The sequence below is a fragment of the Geotrypetes seraphini genome, chromosome 11 (genome assembly GCF_902459505.1).
Source record: "Geotrypetes seraphini chromosome 11, aGeoSer1.1, whole genome shotgun sequence".
Taxonomy (NCBI): domain Eukaryota; kingdom Metazoa; phylum Chordata; class Amphibia; order Gymnophiona; family Dermophiidae; genus Geotrypetes; species Geotrypetes seraphini.
In genome coordinates, this window is record NC_047094.1 from 20,838,053 (window position 1) to 20,852,812 (window position 14,760).

Sequence of the window (14,760 nt, forward strand, 5' to 3'; positions counted from 1 at the left end):
CTTTGTACAACACTTTGTACCTTTGGATAACCATGTAATCAAAATTTAAATAAACTATGAACTACTTGAGGCTTGTGCGAATGGGATTGTTGGGACGCCATTCTATCATTCTGAAACAGGGAAAAATCGGCACACTGATTTCACCGCCCCCGTGAAAGAATTATGAGCCCCTGAGAAAGAATTATGAATTATCCCCATTCCCTTTCCCTTCTTGCCATGCAGCCATTCTAAGTAAAGGAAAAATACTAGCACCTTGTCACAAGACTGCATTTGTCACATAATAAGGAAATAAGGAGATATTGGACACTTTACTTCAGTTTTTAGATATAGACATTTTAGTTACACATTTATTTTTCATTTTTGTGGTTGTTGTGGAGACTCACTTTATTTGACATTATTTCCTAACCAGCGGTAACAACATGAAGTAACAACTTGGAACAATTCATTGCAATTAATTAGTTTTCATCTCTGATCAGCCTTCAAAGACGTCTCTTTTTGAGCAATCTCATTCATGAGTGGTGGACTTATCAACATCTTGTGAATTCAGCTAAGTACTCATCTTTATACATCGTTTATCATAAACCTGTTTGAACAGCTTATTTTCTGCAAGATGTTTAGGGCTGGTAGGGAGGTGAGTGCGATGATGCAATGATTACACATCTTTATTCCAATAACCTGCTGGTTATGAATAAGATATCACACTGAGCACTCTTAAAATCATTTTTAATGATTGATTAATATTGTTTATTATTCAAATTCACTTTATTAGTTACATATTAACCTGACACACATTTACCCTTATTCCTTATCTTGTATAAGCATCCCTTATATGGGCAACAATCAGACTTTGCCTACAGCTTAAGGCTAAGGAGCATGCATTATAACCTTTGGACTGTCACATGCTTATCTTATTTGAGCTGTCCTTATTTGGTAAGGACATCAGCTGACAGGCATTGCACATGTGCAAAGACTCAGGCCCTGTCCACGTGTTAATCAGGCCCTTGTCTAAGTGCTGAGTTGGAGGATGATCACAGGTAAAAGCACAAGGTAAAAAGCATGTACCTATCTTTGTATCCACCAATGTAAACCCATGTACCTTTGTACCCACCAATCATGAGATATGTAAACGAGGGAGTTACTATGATGTCATTAGCTTAGAAGCATAATAAATAAGGACTCAGAGATAGCCCTTACTAGCGCCTCCTCCCGATTCTAAGATTGCGTGTGTGTGTGTTTCCTTTGTGGGGCATTCCTACATGGGATCAGACAAATTTTGTCCCCATGTCATTCTCTGGGTGCCTCTGTCACTAATATAAAATAAAATATTATTACATTGTGTAATCAAAGAACATGATATCAAAATATATTCTAAAAGTAAAACATATCCTGAAAAAAAAACCCCATGGGTTAATCAAATATCTGTGAAATAAGAAAATTAAGCATTAAAATCTCTGCATGACATACAATTTAACTCTATTAGGAGTCAGAGTTGGAGTCAGCACATTTTCACCGACTCAAGCTCCAGAAACCCAAAAATTGCTTCCGACTCCATGACGCTGATTCCAAAGCCCTGGTTCTAGCTATCTGGGCATTGCTCCAAACTGCCTCTCCCTCATTCAGTGTACTCCAAGTCTCATTCTGGCATCACCAGAGATTTGGACTACAATCCTGTGGTAACTTCTTCCATCTTCTCTAGTCCAAATGCTCTCATTAGTTAAGAGCCGAGACCTACCAGTTACTTGTGACTGGGCTAAATGGATCCTTGGTCTGACCCAATAGGGCATCCCTTATGTTCTTATGTAACTTGTGGTAACTTTCCAGCAGACACTGCATCAGTAACATTAGCTTGTTTCTCTGTTGAAAGTAGGGTGTCTGATTTCTTTAAAGCAACAGGTGCTGACCTCGGGGGGGATCAATTACAAGGAAACCAAAACTGGAAATGCGTTAAGCTGTTAAATATATGGTTTTTTGTTGTTTTTTTAAATCCTGAATAGCTTAAAATTGTTTCCTTGATGTCATAAGATTGGAGCTACCCGTAGAGTTGATTTGTAAACTGGAATTTGATTTGTGAAATCTCCCTATATTCAATATTATGCTTTATTTTCTTTTATTTACCAGCTTCTAGGTTTTATTTTTACTTCTCCCCCTAATTAATGGCCTGAATTAGAGAGTTGAACAGGGACAGAAATCTCACTCATCTCCAATTTAATCTAACTCAGGGATCTCAAAGTCCCTCCTTGAGGGCCGCAATCTAGAAGGGTTTTCAGGATTTTCCCAATGAATATGCATTGAAAGCAGTGCATGCACATAGATCTCATGCATATTCATTGGGGAAATCCTGAAAACCCGACTGGATTGCAGCCCTCAAGGAGGGACTTTGAGATCCCTGATCTAACTCATACCCCATCTGTACCCACTAAGATCCATTCCATCCTCACCTATATCTGCAGAAGTCAACATATTATTTACTTGCTCACAGCCCCTCTGCTTCCTCCCAACTACAAACAACACCCTCTTGTGGTTTAGGTGGTATTCATTATTCAACCAAAGAGTGTGCCAAGCCTCAGTGTAGTGATCCAGCTGCCTCTCTGGGCATTCCAAGCCTCAACCTGGCACTCTGCCATCAGTAAAGGTGGTGGACACAAAGGGCTCCTTTTACAAAGCCGCGCTAGGGCCTTAAGGCACGGAATAGCATGCGCTAAATTGCCACACGCGCTAGCCACTACCGCCTCCTTTTGAGCAGGCGGTAGATTTCCGGCTAGCGCGCGCTAATCCGATGCGTGCGTTAAAACCGCTAGCGCGGCTTTGTAAAAGTAGCCCAAAGTGTTTCTGAGTTCAAGAAAGCGTGGGACAGGCATGTGGAATCTCTTAGGGAGAGGAGGAGATAGTGGATGCTGTGGATGGGCAGACTGGATGGGCCATTTGGCCTTTATCTGCCTTCATGTTTCTATGTTTTTCTCTCCGTCTGTTCCAAAACTCATTCTGTTGTTCCAATTGCCTCTCTTCACTGCATTCCAAGTCTCATTCTGGAATCACTAGATAAGTCTGACTAGAGAATGACGCAGGGAAAAGAAATTGTCCCCCGTCCCCACAGACTGTCCCCATCCCAACCCTGTCCCTGTCCCCACAGACTCTGTCTGATACCATCAACATAAGTCTTGAATAGCTATTTTATATTGAAATCATTTTATTTAAGTATAAAAAGGAACAATATGCTGTACAACTGTCATTTTATAAATCACAAGTACAGAAAAAGGATCAACAAAACCCATCTCCCCTCCACTATCAGGAAAACTGAATGCTACATAGAAAATTCACCTTACAGAATACTTTGGTTACGAACGAAGAATACAAATGCCAAATACATAATAATTGACCAAAAATGATAAAACAAAATAAACCAAAATCCCAAGAAGTCACACCTTCCATATAGTACAACACAAAAGAAATAAAGAGATTCATTTTTTTCCTATACTGTGCAAAATATAAAGATCACACATGCCAGGAATGGTGTTAGGCCAAGGCATGCAACTGGAGCAACTGGTCACCTGGCTAGAGAATGCCCTAAACCTGCTGGAAGCTGAAGATGGCACGGGCTAGTAGAGGGCTTTGAGATCCCCTCCCAAATATCTGCTCTGGGTCCTACCCTTGTCTAACACCAGCACTGGCAGGATAAACATTTCAGTTCTTATATATTCTAATCACAAAATAAATAATTAAAATATCTTTCTACCTTTTGCTGTCTGGTCATTATTCAAATTATGTTGGTCCCAGGCTCTGGTTTCTGTTTGTCTTCTGTTAACTCGCTTGCCAGGGGCTCCTGCCCATTTGATGTTTTCTTCTTTCTCCATGCTCACCATCCATCTTCAATCTCTGTCCTCCCCTTCCCTTTCTCTTCCCCTCCCCTGGAGGTCTGGCATCTTTCCTTATTTTTGTCTCCATTCCCGCAGTCCAGCATTTCTCTAATGACCCCCCTGCATTCCTCTTCTCCATGGGTTCCGATAAGGCAGTACTCTTGCGCTCTTAGGGCCATCAGCAGCGCGAGTGAAGCTTTCCCTATGCTACTGCTTTGTGCCTAAGCAGGGCCAGGAAGCAGTAGCAGAGGGAAAGCTTCCAACCGCAGAAGCCAGCATGTTTATTTCACTCACGCTGCCAGCGGCCCAAAAATTGAAAGAGCGGCTGCAGCGATGGATTCCACCATCCCCAGATCCACCAGCTCTCCTTTTCTCAACTATCCTTTCATCCAGCATCTCTCCCTCCTTCCCCACCATCCCAGGGTCTATCATCTCTCCCTTTCTCCTCTCAACTACCCTCCTATCCAGTATCTCTATCCCTTGCCCTGCACACCACCCCTTGGGTCCAACTTCTCTGTACAGAAAAGGAGGATAAATACAGGAACATCATCCAAATTCAAGACAATCAAATAAAAGAATGAGTAAATGCCAACAAAAAAATCTTGACTAGATGGGACTTGCACTCCTTATGTTGTTATGGTTTAACATGCATGACATATTTATACAATGAACAACAAGGTTGGCTTAATGGTCAAGTTGAAAGGATGCAGCTTCTACAAAAAAGCCATGTTCTACTTTCCCCAATATTAACAAGTAAAAATGTCAACCAACAGAATTCTTTAAATAAAAATGTCAAACTCAAGAAGGCTAAAAGAAATATAAAGCAAAGCTAAAGAGTTGACGTCAACTATGCCTGGTAAATAAGATACATCATGCAGAGATTTTCAAATTCCATTTTCCAACCTTCACAATGTGCCTTTAAATTAATCAAATAGTGATCATTTAAACAAGAAATCCCAGATGTAACTTCCTGCTACAAAAAAAAAAATAATAATAATTCAGCAACAGGTTAAAAAACAAACAAAACAAAACATGGCTTCTGCAAGTTTTCAATTGCTTCTCATCTATCTCAATGCGCAGCAGCAAGGCTTCTGCTGTTAAATGCCAAAAAAGGGCGTTTTGACATTTCAAATGCCCTCCCACCAGCTGTTAAAAAAGTCATGAGAATGTAGTCATACATAGTAGAAAATGGAAAAAAATAAATAAAATCAAACCACTACAAAAAAAGTGTTTCTCTTCCTTTCCCCCTTTTTACGAGGGTCAATTCATAAATAATGTACACTATTTTTTTAAATTTACATTTTTTTTTTAAGTATTTCTTTACAATCCTTCAATATAGTCTCCTTGCTTTGCAATGACCGAGTCACCAACGTCTGGGAAGCTTCATTATTCCATCCAAGACACTGTTTTAGTTCAGTTGTCGAATGGCTCGGGTACCAGTGGAAGAAAGCTTTTCCAGAGATGCAAAACGATGTCCACGCATAGGTTGTTTCAACTTTGGAAAAAGGTAGAAGTCTGGTGGACTGGACTTTAGGGAGCTTGAGGTAACTAACACCTCTCAGCCGTATTTGCGTACTTTTTCAAGGACGACATTCCCTATGTGTGGGCGAACGTTGTCATGAAGAATGAGTGGCCAAGCCAAGAGCAACTAAGGTTGGGTTTTGTGCATTTTTTTTGCGCATTTTTTTGCAAAAAATCACGATAATACACTGCTGCGACACTTCTTCCACATGGAACTTTGTCTGTGATGATGCCTTCATGATCATAAGCAAAAATCATCATTTGTTTGACTTTTGATTGAGCTCGTCAAAATTTTTTTGGTCATGGGGAAGATGGAGCTCTCCACTCGGACTGTGATTTCAGCTCCGGCTCAAAGTCTCTGACCCACATTTCATCAATAGCAACAATGTGATTCAAGAATGCCTGACCTTTTTCCAAAGTTGAAACAACCTATGCGTGGACATCGTTTTGCATCTCTGGAAGAGCTTTCTTCTGCCGGTACCCGAGCCATTCGGCAACTGAACTAAAACATTGTCTTGGATGGAATAATGAAGCTTCCCAGACGTTGGGACTCAGTCATTGCAAAGCAGGGAGATTATATTGAAGGATTGTAAAGAAATACTTGAAAAAAATAAATAAATAAATAAACATGTAAATAAAAAACATAATGTGTGCATTATTTATGAAATGACCCTTGTAGTTTATAGAGTTTTATTTACACTTCAATAGCCACTTTTGACATACCTGATCTTCTCGTTCAAAACCCGGAGCTTTCGGATAGTTAGAAGTTGGTGAAGAAACACCTGATGTAGTGAGCTCAGAACACAAACCACCATTTGCTAATGATTTTGGCCTGCCTATGGGTCCAACAGGCGACAAGGAGCTACTGCTACCTGAGCTTGAGGTTAGGGTTGGACTACTACAGCAAGAAATCTGCAGAAGAAGAATACGAATACAGAAAACAAATAATGGATCTGCCTAATAATTTAAAAAAAAAAGTATAGTGGAAAGAAACAAATTCACAGAGCTGTTTAATCTAGGAAATCATCTTCTCGTATGCAAAAAAAAAAAAAAAATACAAAGAAGTAAAAGTTAAATATACTAATTTCTAGGAGGACAAGTCATTTTATTTCTTTCTTTGTAGCCCACAGCTTAGCTTTGTGTGGCTAGCTTATAACATTAATTATACCCCCTCCAAAAGAGGGTACAGGATTGTTCCTAATAAGCTTTGGTTGTGCTACATTTTGGTACTCTGCTGACATGAAAAAAATCTGCCTAAATGGAAAAAACAAGAGTGAATTTTCTCCATTTTCAGATGCATATATATAGGGTTTGTTATAGGTTTGTTTGTTTTTTGGGGGGAGGGGATTGCCTCTGCGTGCGTGTATTTGGGCCAGTTGCAAGAGCAGAGTTTTTGTGGATTGGAGCGGTTTGATGGGCAGTGGAGCAATTGTGAGGGTAGGTTTTGGTTTGGGAGATGGTGGAGTAATCTTGGCAAGTGGGAACTAGGCAGTCCAGAGGATTGGGAGAGGCAGTTTCATTGTATATAAAAGATTTTATCCAACAGAAGCTGGAACTCCTCACACTGAAATGTACTGACATTCCTTTGGGAAGGAAGGGGACACTTATTTTTCTGGAATTCCGGGTTCAGTCTAGCCCTTTTTTTTAAAAAAAATTCTGCATCTTTTCACCATCTGCCCCCTCTCCAAAGTTTTATCCCATTCTGATAAAAGATTTATAACGTTACTGCCCCATATAGACATTTCTCAACCCCTTAATAATAAAAAGGGGAACAGTCAGAACAAAAAAACGAAAAACAAATCTTCTGTAGAGGACATCTCCAGGTTTTAGTTTGGTTTACCCACCTCTAATTTTGCAAGATAAAAGAAAAAAAAAAAAAGTGTCCTGGTGCACGACGCTTGGCTAAGGATTATGGCTGAGTTGGAAATAGATCAACATAGATGAAAACAGAATTCTTGGTAGCTGGGAAGGAAGACTCAATCCAATCCTTTGGTTTGACCGAGCTGGAAGTTCTAGGCTCAAAAATAAATTTATCCATGAGTGATATCTTCTGCAAGCACTTCTTGAAGCCTAAGTCGGTGGCTCACGAGGACAAGAACCGAGAACCACTGTCCCAGGGCGATACTGTAGTTTTCTCCTCCTTAAGGGCCATGGCCTTCTGTTCCTCAGTTTCCAAAAACAGCTCTGGTTTGCGAAGACAGCTTGGAATAAGAAACTTCAGGTTACTGGAGAAGTTCTGATTATATCAACAACCAGATCTGCTTATGGGTCAAGAGGACCAGATATAGAAAACTACAGACTTATTTCTTAGTCTCCTTGCTTAAAAGACATTTAAAATAAAACTCTGAACCTCAAAGAAAAGAGACCGACAATTCCCTTTTCTCCTTATGCAAGAGAGAAAAAGCCAGATATTCAGGTCACTTAAGAGAGATAATGAACACAATACAGAAAAGATTCACAATGTTGACGTTATGTATCTGGAAGAAGGTTTAACAATGCCAACGGGAAAACACTTTGATTTTTTTTTTTTCAAATGACTTCGGAGTTAGCTGTTTCAATACGACATCAGAACCTCAAGAGAGACCTAAAATGTGTTTTCTTCATTACCGACGCTTAATGCAGGCCAAGAAAACCTATATCTTCTCCCAGAAGTATTTCAAGTCCCTGCACAAAAGTTCTGTGAGCAATTGTTTACTCTCATGGCACAAGTGAGAAGACCATATGAGGCAGCCAGGTATGCATCAGTAGAAAGCAAATTTCTAACTCAGGGTTCAATGAATCCCAGATGCCAGGTCACCATGCTGCCTGGAACCTGCACACCTTGGCATCTATGGTTTCATATGTCGCATCTCCCTACATATTGGGGTGGAGGGGAGGGGAGAGGCACACTACCAGCGAAACAACTGTTTTCCTACCATGAGATTCTACTACTATAAGAATCGCATGACTGAAACCAAGACCCGACCAAAGTCACTTAGGCATGTGGTTCTAAGTTACACAGTTGAATTGCCGGGTGGGGAGCTGGGAAAACAGTGTTTCACCAGTTTGCAGAAGCAGCCATGGAGAGCAAGGTGAGGAGGAACAGGTGGTAACGCAATGTCTGGGAGATGCACCAAGCCGATCAGGTACCTGGTGGATGGCCATGTAGATCAAAACAGAGCAGCTGAAGACTGGGGTGGAGGTTCAGGAAAGCGAGTGGTGGGGACCCAGGCCACAGTGATATGTGAAGCAAAGTGACAACTTCCTCTTTGCTTCATCCATCAAGGGAGCAATGTCACAGCATGCTACAGAAAGGGAGGCTGCTTTTGACAGCGATGTGCAGTGGCATCCCATTGGACTGATTTTACTAAAAACATTTCTTCCCCCATAGATACAGAACAAGAAAAAAAAGTCTTAGTAAGTTTGTTGCTAAAGAACTGCTTCAGACCTTGAAGGGGTTCATTTAACCCCCCCCCCAACCCTAAGCTTGAACTTCAGTGATAACATTGGGGGGGGGGGGCAGTTCTTAAACTTGGCTTCTCCAGTTATGGGTGCTGATCCATTTGTTAAATGCCATTTCTATACAGTAAAACTTTGGATTGCGAGTAACTTAGTGTGTGAGTGTTTTGCAAAATGAGCACAATTTTTTATTAAATTTTTATTAAATTAAGTTTTATTAAATTTTAACTTGATAAAACGAGCAATATCTTCCAATACGAGCACATATATGCGTGGCACATCATCACAACTGAGCGGAAGACACTGCGAGGTCTTGCAATACAAGTATGCACCGTATACGCGCATTACAACTGAGCCGATGGTTCTCTCTCTGACGTGGGAGTGACTGTTTAAAATGTAGTGACTGTTTAAAATGTACTATAGTACAGTATTTTCTATTAAGGTTTTTGGGTTGTGGAATGAATCGTCTGAGTTACCATTATGTCTTATGGGAAATTCACTTTGATATACAAGTGTTTTGGATTAAAAGCATGTTTTCAAAACGAATTATGCTTGCAAACCAAGATTTTACTGTAATGGTTTCTGTGTGCCAAGATGCCATTATCGGGTACTAGAATAAATCCAAATTAGCATGCCTAAATTCAGGTGAAACCATTTACACCGGGTCAGTTGCAAGCATACTAAATTGCAGTTTTCTATAAAATTATAATAATAATAACAACTTTATTTTTGTATACCGCCATACCCATACCTAGGCGGTTCACATCAATTAAACAGAGTTACAAGCGGTTCAATACCAATTGATCAAAGTTGCGGACAACGAAGTAGATGAGGTTGGAAGAAGTAGGGAAGAGTAGGTCGGGGGGGGTAGTACAGTAGGGGGGGGAGAGGTTTTGGTTAGTTAAGAAGGGGCATTAAGGGTCCTGGCCGTGGAAGAGGTGGGTTTTGAGTAATTTTCCAAAGCCGAGGTAGTTGGGGGCCTTGAGGACCATTTGGGCTAGCCATGGGTTTAGCTTGGCAGCCTGGAAGGCGAAGGTTTTGTCGAGGAATTTTTTGGAGTGACATAGTTTTAGGGAGGGGAAGGCGAAAAGTTGAATTCTGCGGGAGTTCTTGTTGCTGTGATTCAGGAAGAAGCGAGGGATGATGTAGCTTGGGGATAAACCAAATACTGTTTTGTAACAAAAGCAGGCGAATTTGAATAGGACTCTGGATTCTAATGGTAGCCAGTGGAGTTTGTGGTAAAAAGAGGTGAAGTGTTCCCATTTTTTCAGGCCGAATATGAGGCGGACAGCGGTGTTCTGGATCATTCTGAGTCTGCATAAGTTCGAGTCATACCTGTTCCCCTCCCGTGCTCCTCCCGCACGCATGCCCCTTTGCAGTTATACATTAAGGGGGCACTATGTGCTGCTCTATAAGAGAACACAGCACACAGGGGCCGACTTTATAAACGGAGTCTAAACAAATGGCGGCAACTATGTGAAAATCACACTGAGGCGCTGGTAACAGAATCGCGGCACCTATGTAAAAACTCAGTCGCCTCAAATGTAGGCCAGGGTTTTAAAGGCCTACATTTCATGTGCACAAATTTTGGGAAAATCTTGCTTAGCGGCGCCTAAGTCCAGTCTTTTATAGAATCAGATAGGCACCTATCGTCCAAATAATTATTTTTAATCAATTATTGAGCCTGTTAAGGGTATTTGGCCAATTAGGTTAGGCGCCCTTCAGAGAATCTGGCCCATAGTGAACTTATACACACAAGGCAGGAGTCCAGTTATAGACCTGCCCTTATGGTAATGTATTATAGGAAGGAGAAGCAAGAGGTGTCTTAGGCTCCAAGAAATCTTTAAAAACTATTTTATTTGCTAAACACTTTGGAAATCAGTCACATTAATATTTCTTGACTGTTCTTTTTTTTTTTTTTTCCATATTTCTTTTAGTTTCTGTTAACCGAGTTGAGCTCCATCTTGGTTGAAGACCTGGTATACAAAGCTAAGTTAGTTTAATTTAAAGCCTGCTTTATAATAATAATAATAACTTTATTCTTATATACCGCTTTAGTCAGTCCAAAGCTTAAAGTTATACCTCCCGATAACAAAACCCAGCCAGAAATGGCTCCTGGCCAGCTAAATAGCATATCGGCACATAACCGTGGGAGATAGCGAGCTCAGCACAAATATTCACCATCTAACCATGTTATGTTAAACCACCAGCTATGTTTAGTGGTTAAAATAGGCAAAATAAATAGCAGGCCTATATTTAACCACTAAGCCCTTAACGGTTAAGTTGTCATACCTAAAAAAAAAAAAAAACAACGGGCCCAGCACTGAATATCCAGGCTGAACACTGGCATCACATGGACAGCGTTCCACCCACCACCGGCTGAAGTAGTCTCTATTTCAGGATACACAGCACCTCCTGGTAAGTCCGTCAACCCAGTTGATATTTATGGAGGGTTTTTCTCCTCCTCCCCCCCTTTATATGGCCTATTTTTTTTTCCCTGTACAGTACTTCCCCGAAATTTGCGGGGGTTCTATTCCAGGAACCTCCACGAATTTTGAAAAACCACGAATATGGTTAAAAGGTAGGAGAGGGCAGCTGGGGCGCCGAGGCAGGAGTGGGCAGTTGGGGCGCTGGCGGGTGCAAAATCACTCACAGTATGCTCCCACTGCCTTTTCCTGTTACTAAAGTCAGGCTACACCAATTAGGAGCTGTTTTGACATGCAGCTCCTGATTGGTGTAGCCTGAATTTAGTACAGGAAGAGGCGGTCGGAGAATACCGCAAATTAATGAATCCACGATTCGCGGGGGAACACTGTATAAGTCCTAGTGGCTGGATCACCTCTTCTAATACTCTGCAAGCAGTTAACACTTTTAGATTAAAGGATGTTTATTATAAGCTCTAAGAGTTCTTTCTATATAGGTGCTAAACCCACACTACTGAGGCAGAAATTCAGAATAATCTAAAAAAAGGTCATAATACAGAAAAGAACCTCATTCATTTCTACCTTTTCCTAGAAGCAAAGTCAGAAAGATGTACAAATCTTCCTTCCCCAAGGATACTGTAAATTCTAAAACCTCTAAAGGGGAATTACACAGGTCTGTATCTTGCTCCTTCGGCACACGCAAAATATCCTATTTTTAACTTAAGAAACTGAAACTAATGGCCTCTTTTACAAAGCCGCACAGAAACAGCCCCGAAGCTCTTTAATTCTCTATGGGCTTTGGGGCCTTTAGCGCAGAGCAGCCACTAGCGCGGCTTTTTAAAAGAGGCCGTAAATGTGCAGAGACAACGGGGCTCATTTTCAAAGCACTTGTAGACATACAAAGTACCATGGTAGTTTGTGTGTTCAAGTGCTTTGAAAATGAGCCCCAAAATCTTACCGCCTTTCTTCACTCATGAGGTGACAGCTCTTGAAAGCCATTTATCGCAAAATAAATCTGAATACGGCAGAAGTGGTTAAAAAAGTTTAAAACAGTGTGGGGTTTCACCATAGTGAAAAAAACACAAAACCAAAAAACAGCAGCACAGCCCTTTGTTCCTCAAAAGTTGATCAATTAAAATGTACCAGGTAGATGGAAAAGGATCAGTAGCAATAAGACTTGTTAACAGGAAGAAAACCAGCTAAGGAAAAAAGGAATTGGACTCTGAGGAAACAAATTAGATACTTCTCTGTACGCTGCTGTTAACATGTTAGTAGAGAATTTGTCCTGGCCACATGCAATCAACTCATTTCAAGAGATCTCAGCACAGCATTCTGCAGATGTTACTTTTATCTTAAAGTCGATCCTAAGAGAACTTCCTAATAACTCAAAGCAGCCTGAGCATTCCTTTAAAAGCCAATTAAACTTTGAAAGGGAGTAGCCAAAAAGAGAAGAGCTCTGTTCATCCCCTTCTTTGTGCTATTGTCCTGCAAAAAGCACAACAGAAAAAAAAAAAAGTGTGGATGCATCCCTATTTATAAAATTATGAATGTGAAAAATGAAAAGGGCATCATCGCAGCAAGTTTTAAGCTGCTGTATGTCACAGCGATATGCTTACTGCAAACTGGCAATCCCACTTGCATCGGTTACATAAGAGGACAGGTGCACAGAATAACTAAAGATTCCTCTGTAAATTAAGCCATGCTTGAATAAAGGAAAAGCAAAACAGAGTGCTCTAAAGCTGGTCTATTCCAATGTTTGTAAAAGCAAATTTCGGGGCTCATACAAGATCTGTTCAAAAAGTTCCAGAACTGATTTTATAAAAATTTATTAAACAATCTTACAACTTAGTCCACTGGGTCCCCGTGAAAGTATACTTCTCCCTCTGTATCCATGGGGGTTAGGGACAGAGCCGGTCTGCGAATATTAAAAAACGCGAATAATATTCGGGCCGGTTCTGCCCCTAATTCCCCCCGGCTATTTTAAGCCCTGTAAGCCCCCCTTTAAGCCTTACCTGGTGGTCTAGCGGGTTTTCGGGGCAAGAACGATCTTCCCGTGCTCCTGCCCCATGCAGATCGCTCACAGGAAATGGCTGTCTTGAGCTCCCGTAGTCTCTCAAGCCATTTCCTGTGAGCGATCTGCACGGGCAAGAGCGTGGGAAGATCGCTCCTGCCCCAAAAACCCGCTAGACCACCAGGTAAGGCTTAAGGGGGGGCTTACAGGGCTTAAAATAGCCCGAAAAATTAAAATGGAGTTTTTTGTTTTAAAACCGCGAATAACCGAATCTGCGGATGCTGAAACCGTGGATTCAGGGGGAAGTGTACTCTTCTTCCCTACATATACACTTTTCCCCAATGTAGTTTCCACTTCTGGAAACAGTCCTTAAACACATCTTCAGGACTCGCCAAAAGTTGTTGCATCAAATTTTGATTTATGTCTTCAATGGTGTTGAATTGCTTTCCTTTCAGCATGGATTTAAGCTTAGGAAACAAGAAGTCAGGAAAGTAAGGTGGCTAGGGAAGAACCGTCATTGCGTTTTTTGCGGTTGTTCTTCTGTTTGTCGGTCGTCAACCGTGGAACAAACTTTGCTGCAACGCGAGACATCCCCAACTTCTCTACTAGAATATTGTGGCATGAACCAATGGAGATGTTGCATTCTTCAACAGTTAATCACCAATCAGTGCGCACAAGAATCAACATGATGATCATCAGTCAACATTGATGGTCTTCCAGGTCATGAATTATCTTTCACTGATTCACGACCACTTTTGGAGCGTAAATACCTTTCAAAACACCTTCCACGACTCATGGCATATTCCCCATAAGCCACTTTCAACATTTAATACGTTTCTGTAGCAGTCTTACCCAATTTAAAACAGAACCTGTCCTTGAGGTCACAGATGATGAAAAATAGCCAATCAAGAAAATACACTTTCACAAAAACTGCTGTAGCTCGAAGACAAAAACAGATATCAACAAACAAAAAAGGAGGTTACTCATGAGGTTTCAAGCTACTCAAATGCCACCTGCCACCTAGCACATCTCACACAATTCAAACTGTCCTGAAGCTTTTGAACAGACCTCATATGCTAGCGGGAGCAAATCCTTTTACCTGTCTGCACAGGAAGCTTGAAGAAAAAAAGGACAGAAAAAAATGCCACAAATGCCGAAATCATTTATCTTAAAATGGAACGAGTATGATTATGCTGGTCTCCCCCCCCCCCCTTGCACTCCCCTGGAGAGTATGCTACTCACATTTGCAAGGTGTTCATTATTTCCAAGGCTGTGTGTATTGCTCCATTCACTGTCTCCTGCTGAATACAAGTGAGGGTTTGGTTTTGAATGGCAGCTGGTTTGCATCATAACTACATTCACAGCCTCTTCTGTTGAGGGAATCCCTATGAAATTAAAAAAAAAAAAAAGAAAAAAAAAACCACCATATGTAAATTATACAATTAAATCTACATATATTTAAAAATAAGAATTGTACATGGTTTAAAAAAAAAAAAAAAAAAGGCATAGCTTG

General features: G+C 40.9%; 1 protein-coding gene across 4 annotated transcripts in view; it reads right to left on the bottom strand.

Moving 5' to 3' along the window:
• UNKL (unk like zinc finger) overlaps positions 1 to 14,760 on the bottom strand; it is a 154,178-nt gene that overhangs the window by 77,101 nt on the left and 62,317 nt on the right. For 3 of the 4 annotated variants that reach the window (XM_033963272.1, XM_033963271.1, XM_033963270.1), the window contains exons 8-9: positions 14,490 to 14,632; positions 6,099 to 6,287 (exon numbers count right to left, since the gene is read on the bottom strand). In XM_033963272.1, coding sequence (XP_033819163.1) covers positions 6,099 to 6,287; positions 14,490 to 14,632 — 332 coding nt within the window. The remainder of the gene's footprint in view (positions 1 to 6,098; positions 6,288 to 14,489; positions 14,633 to 14,760) is intronic. The other variant, XM_033963273.1, reaches the window with a different exon arrangement.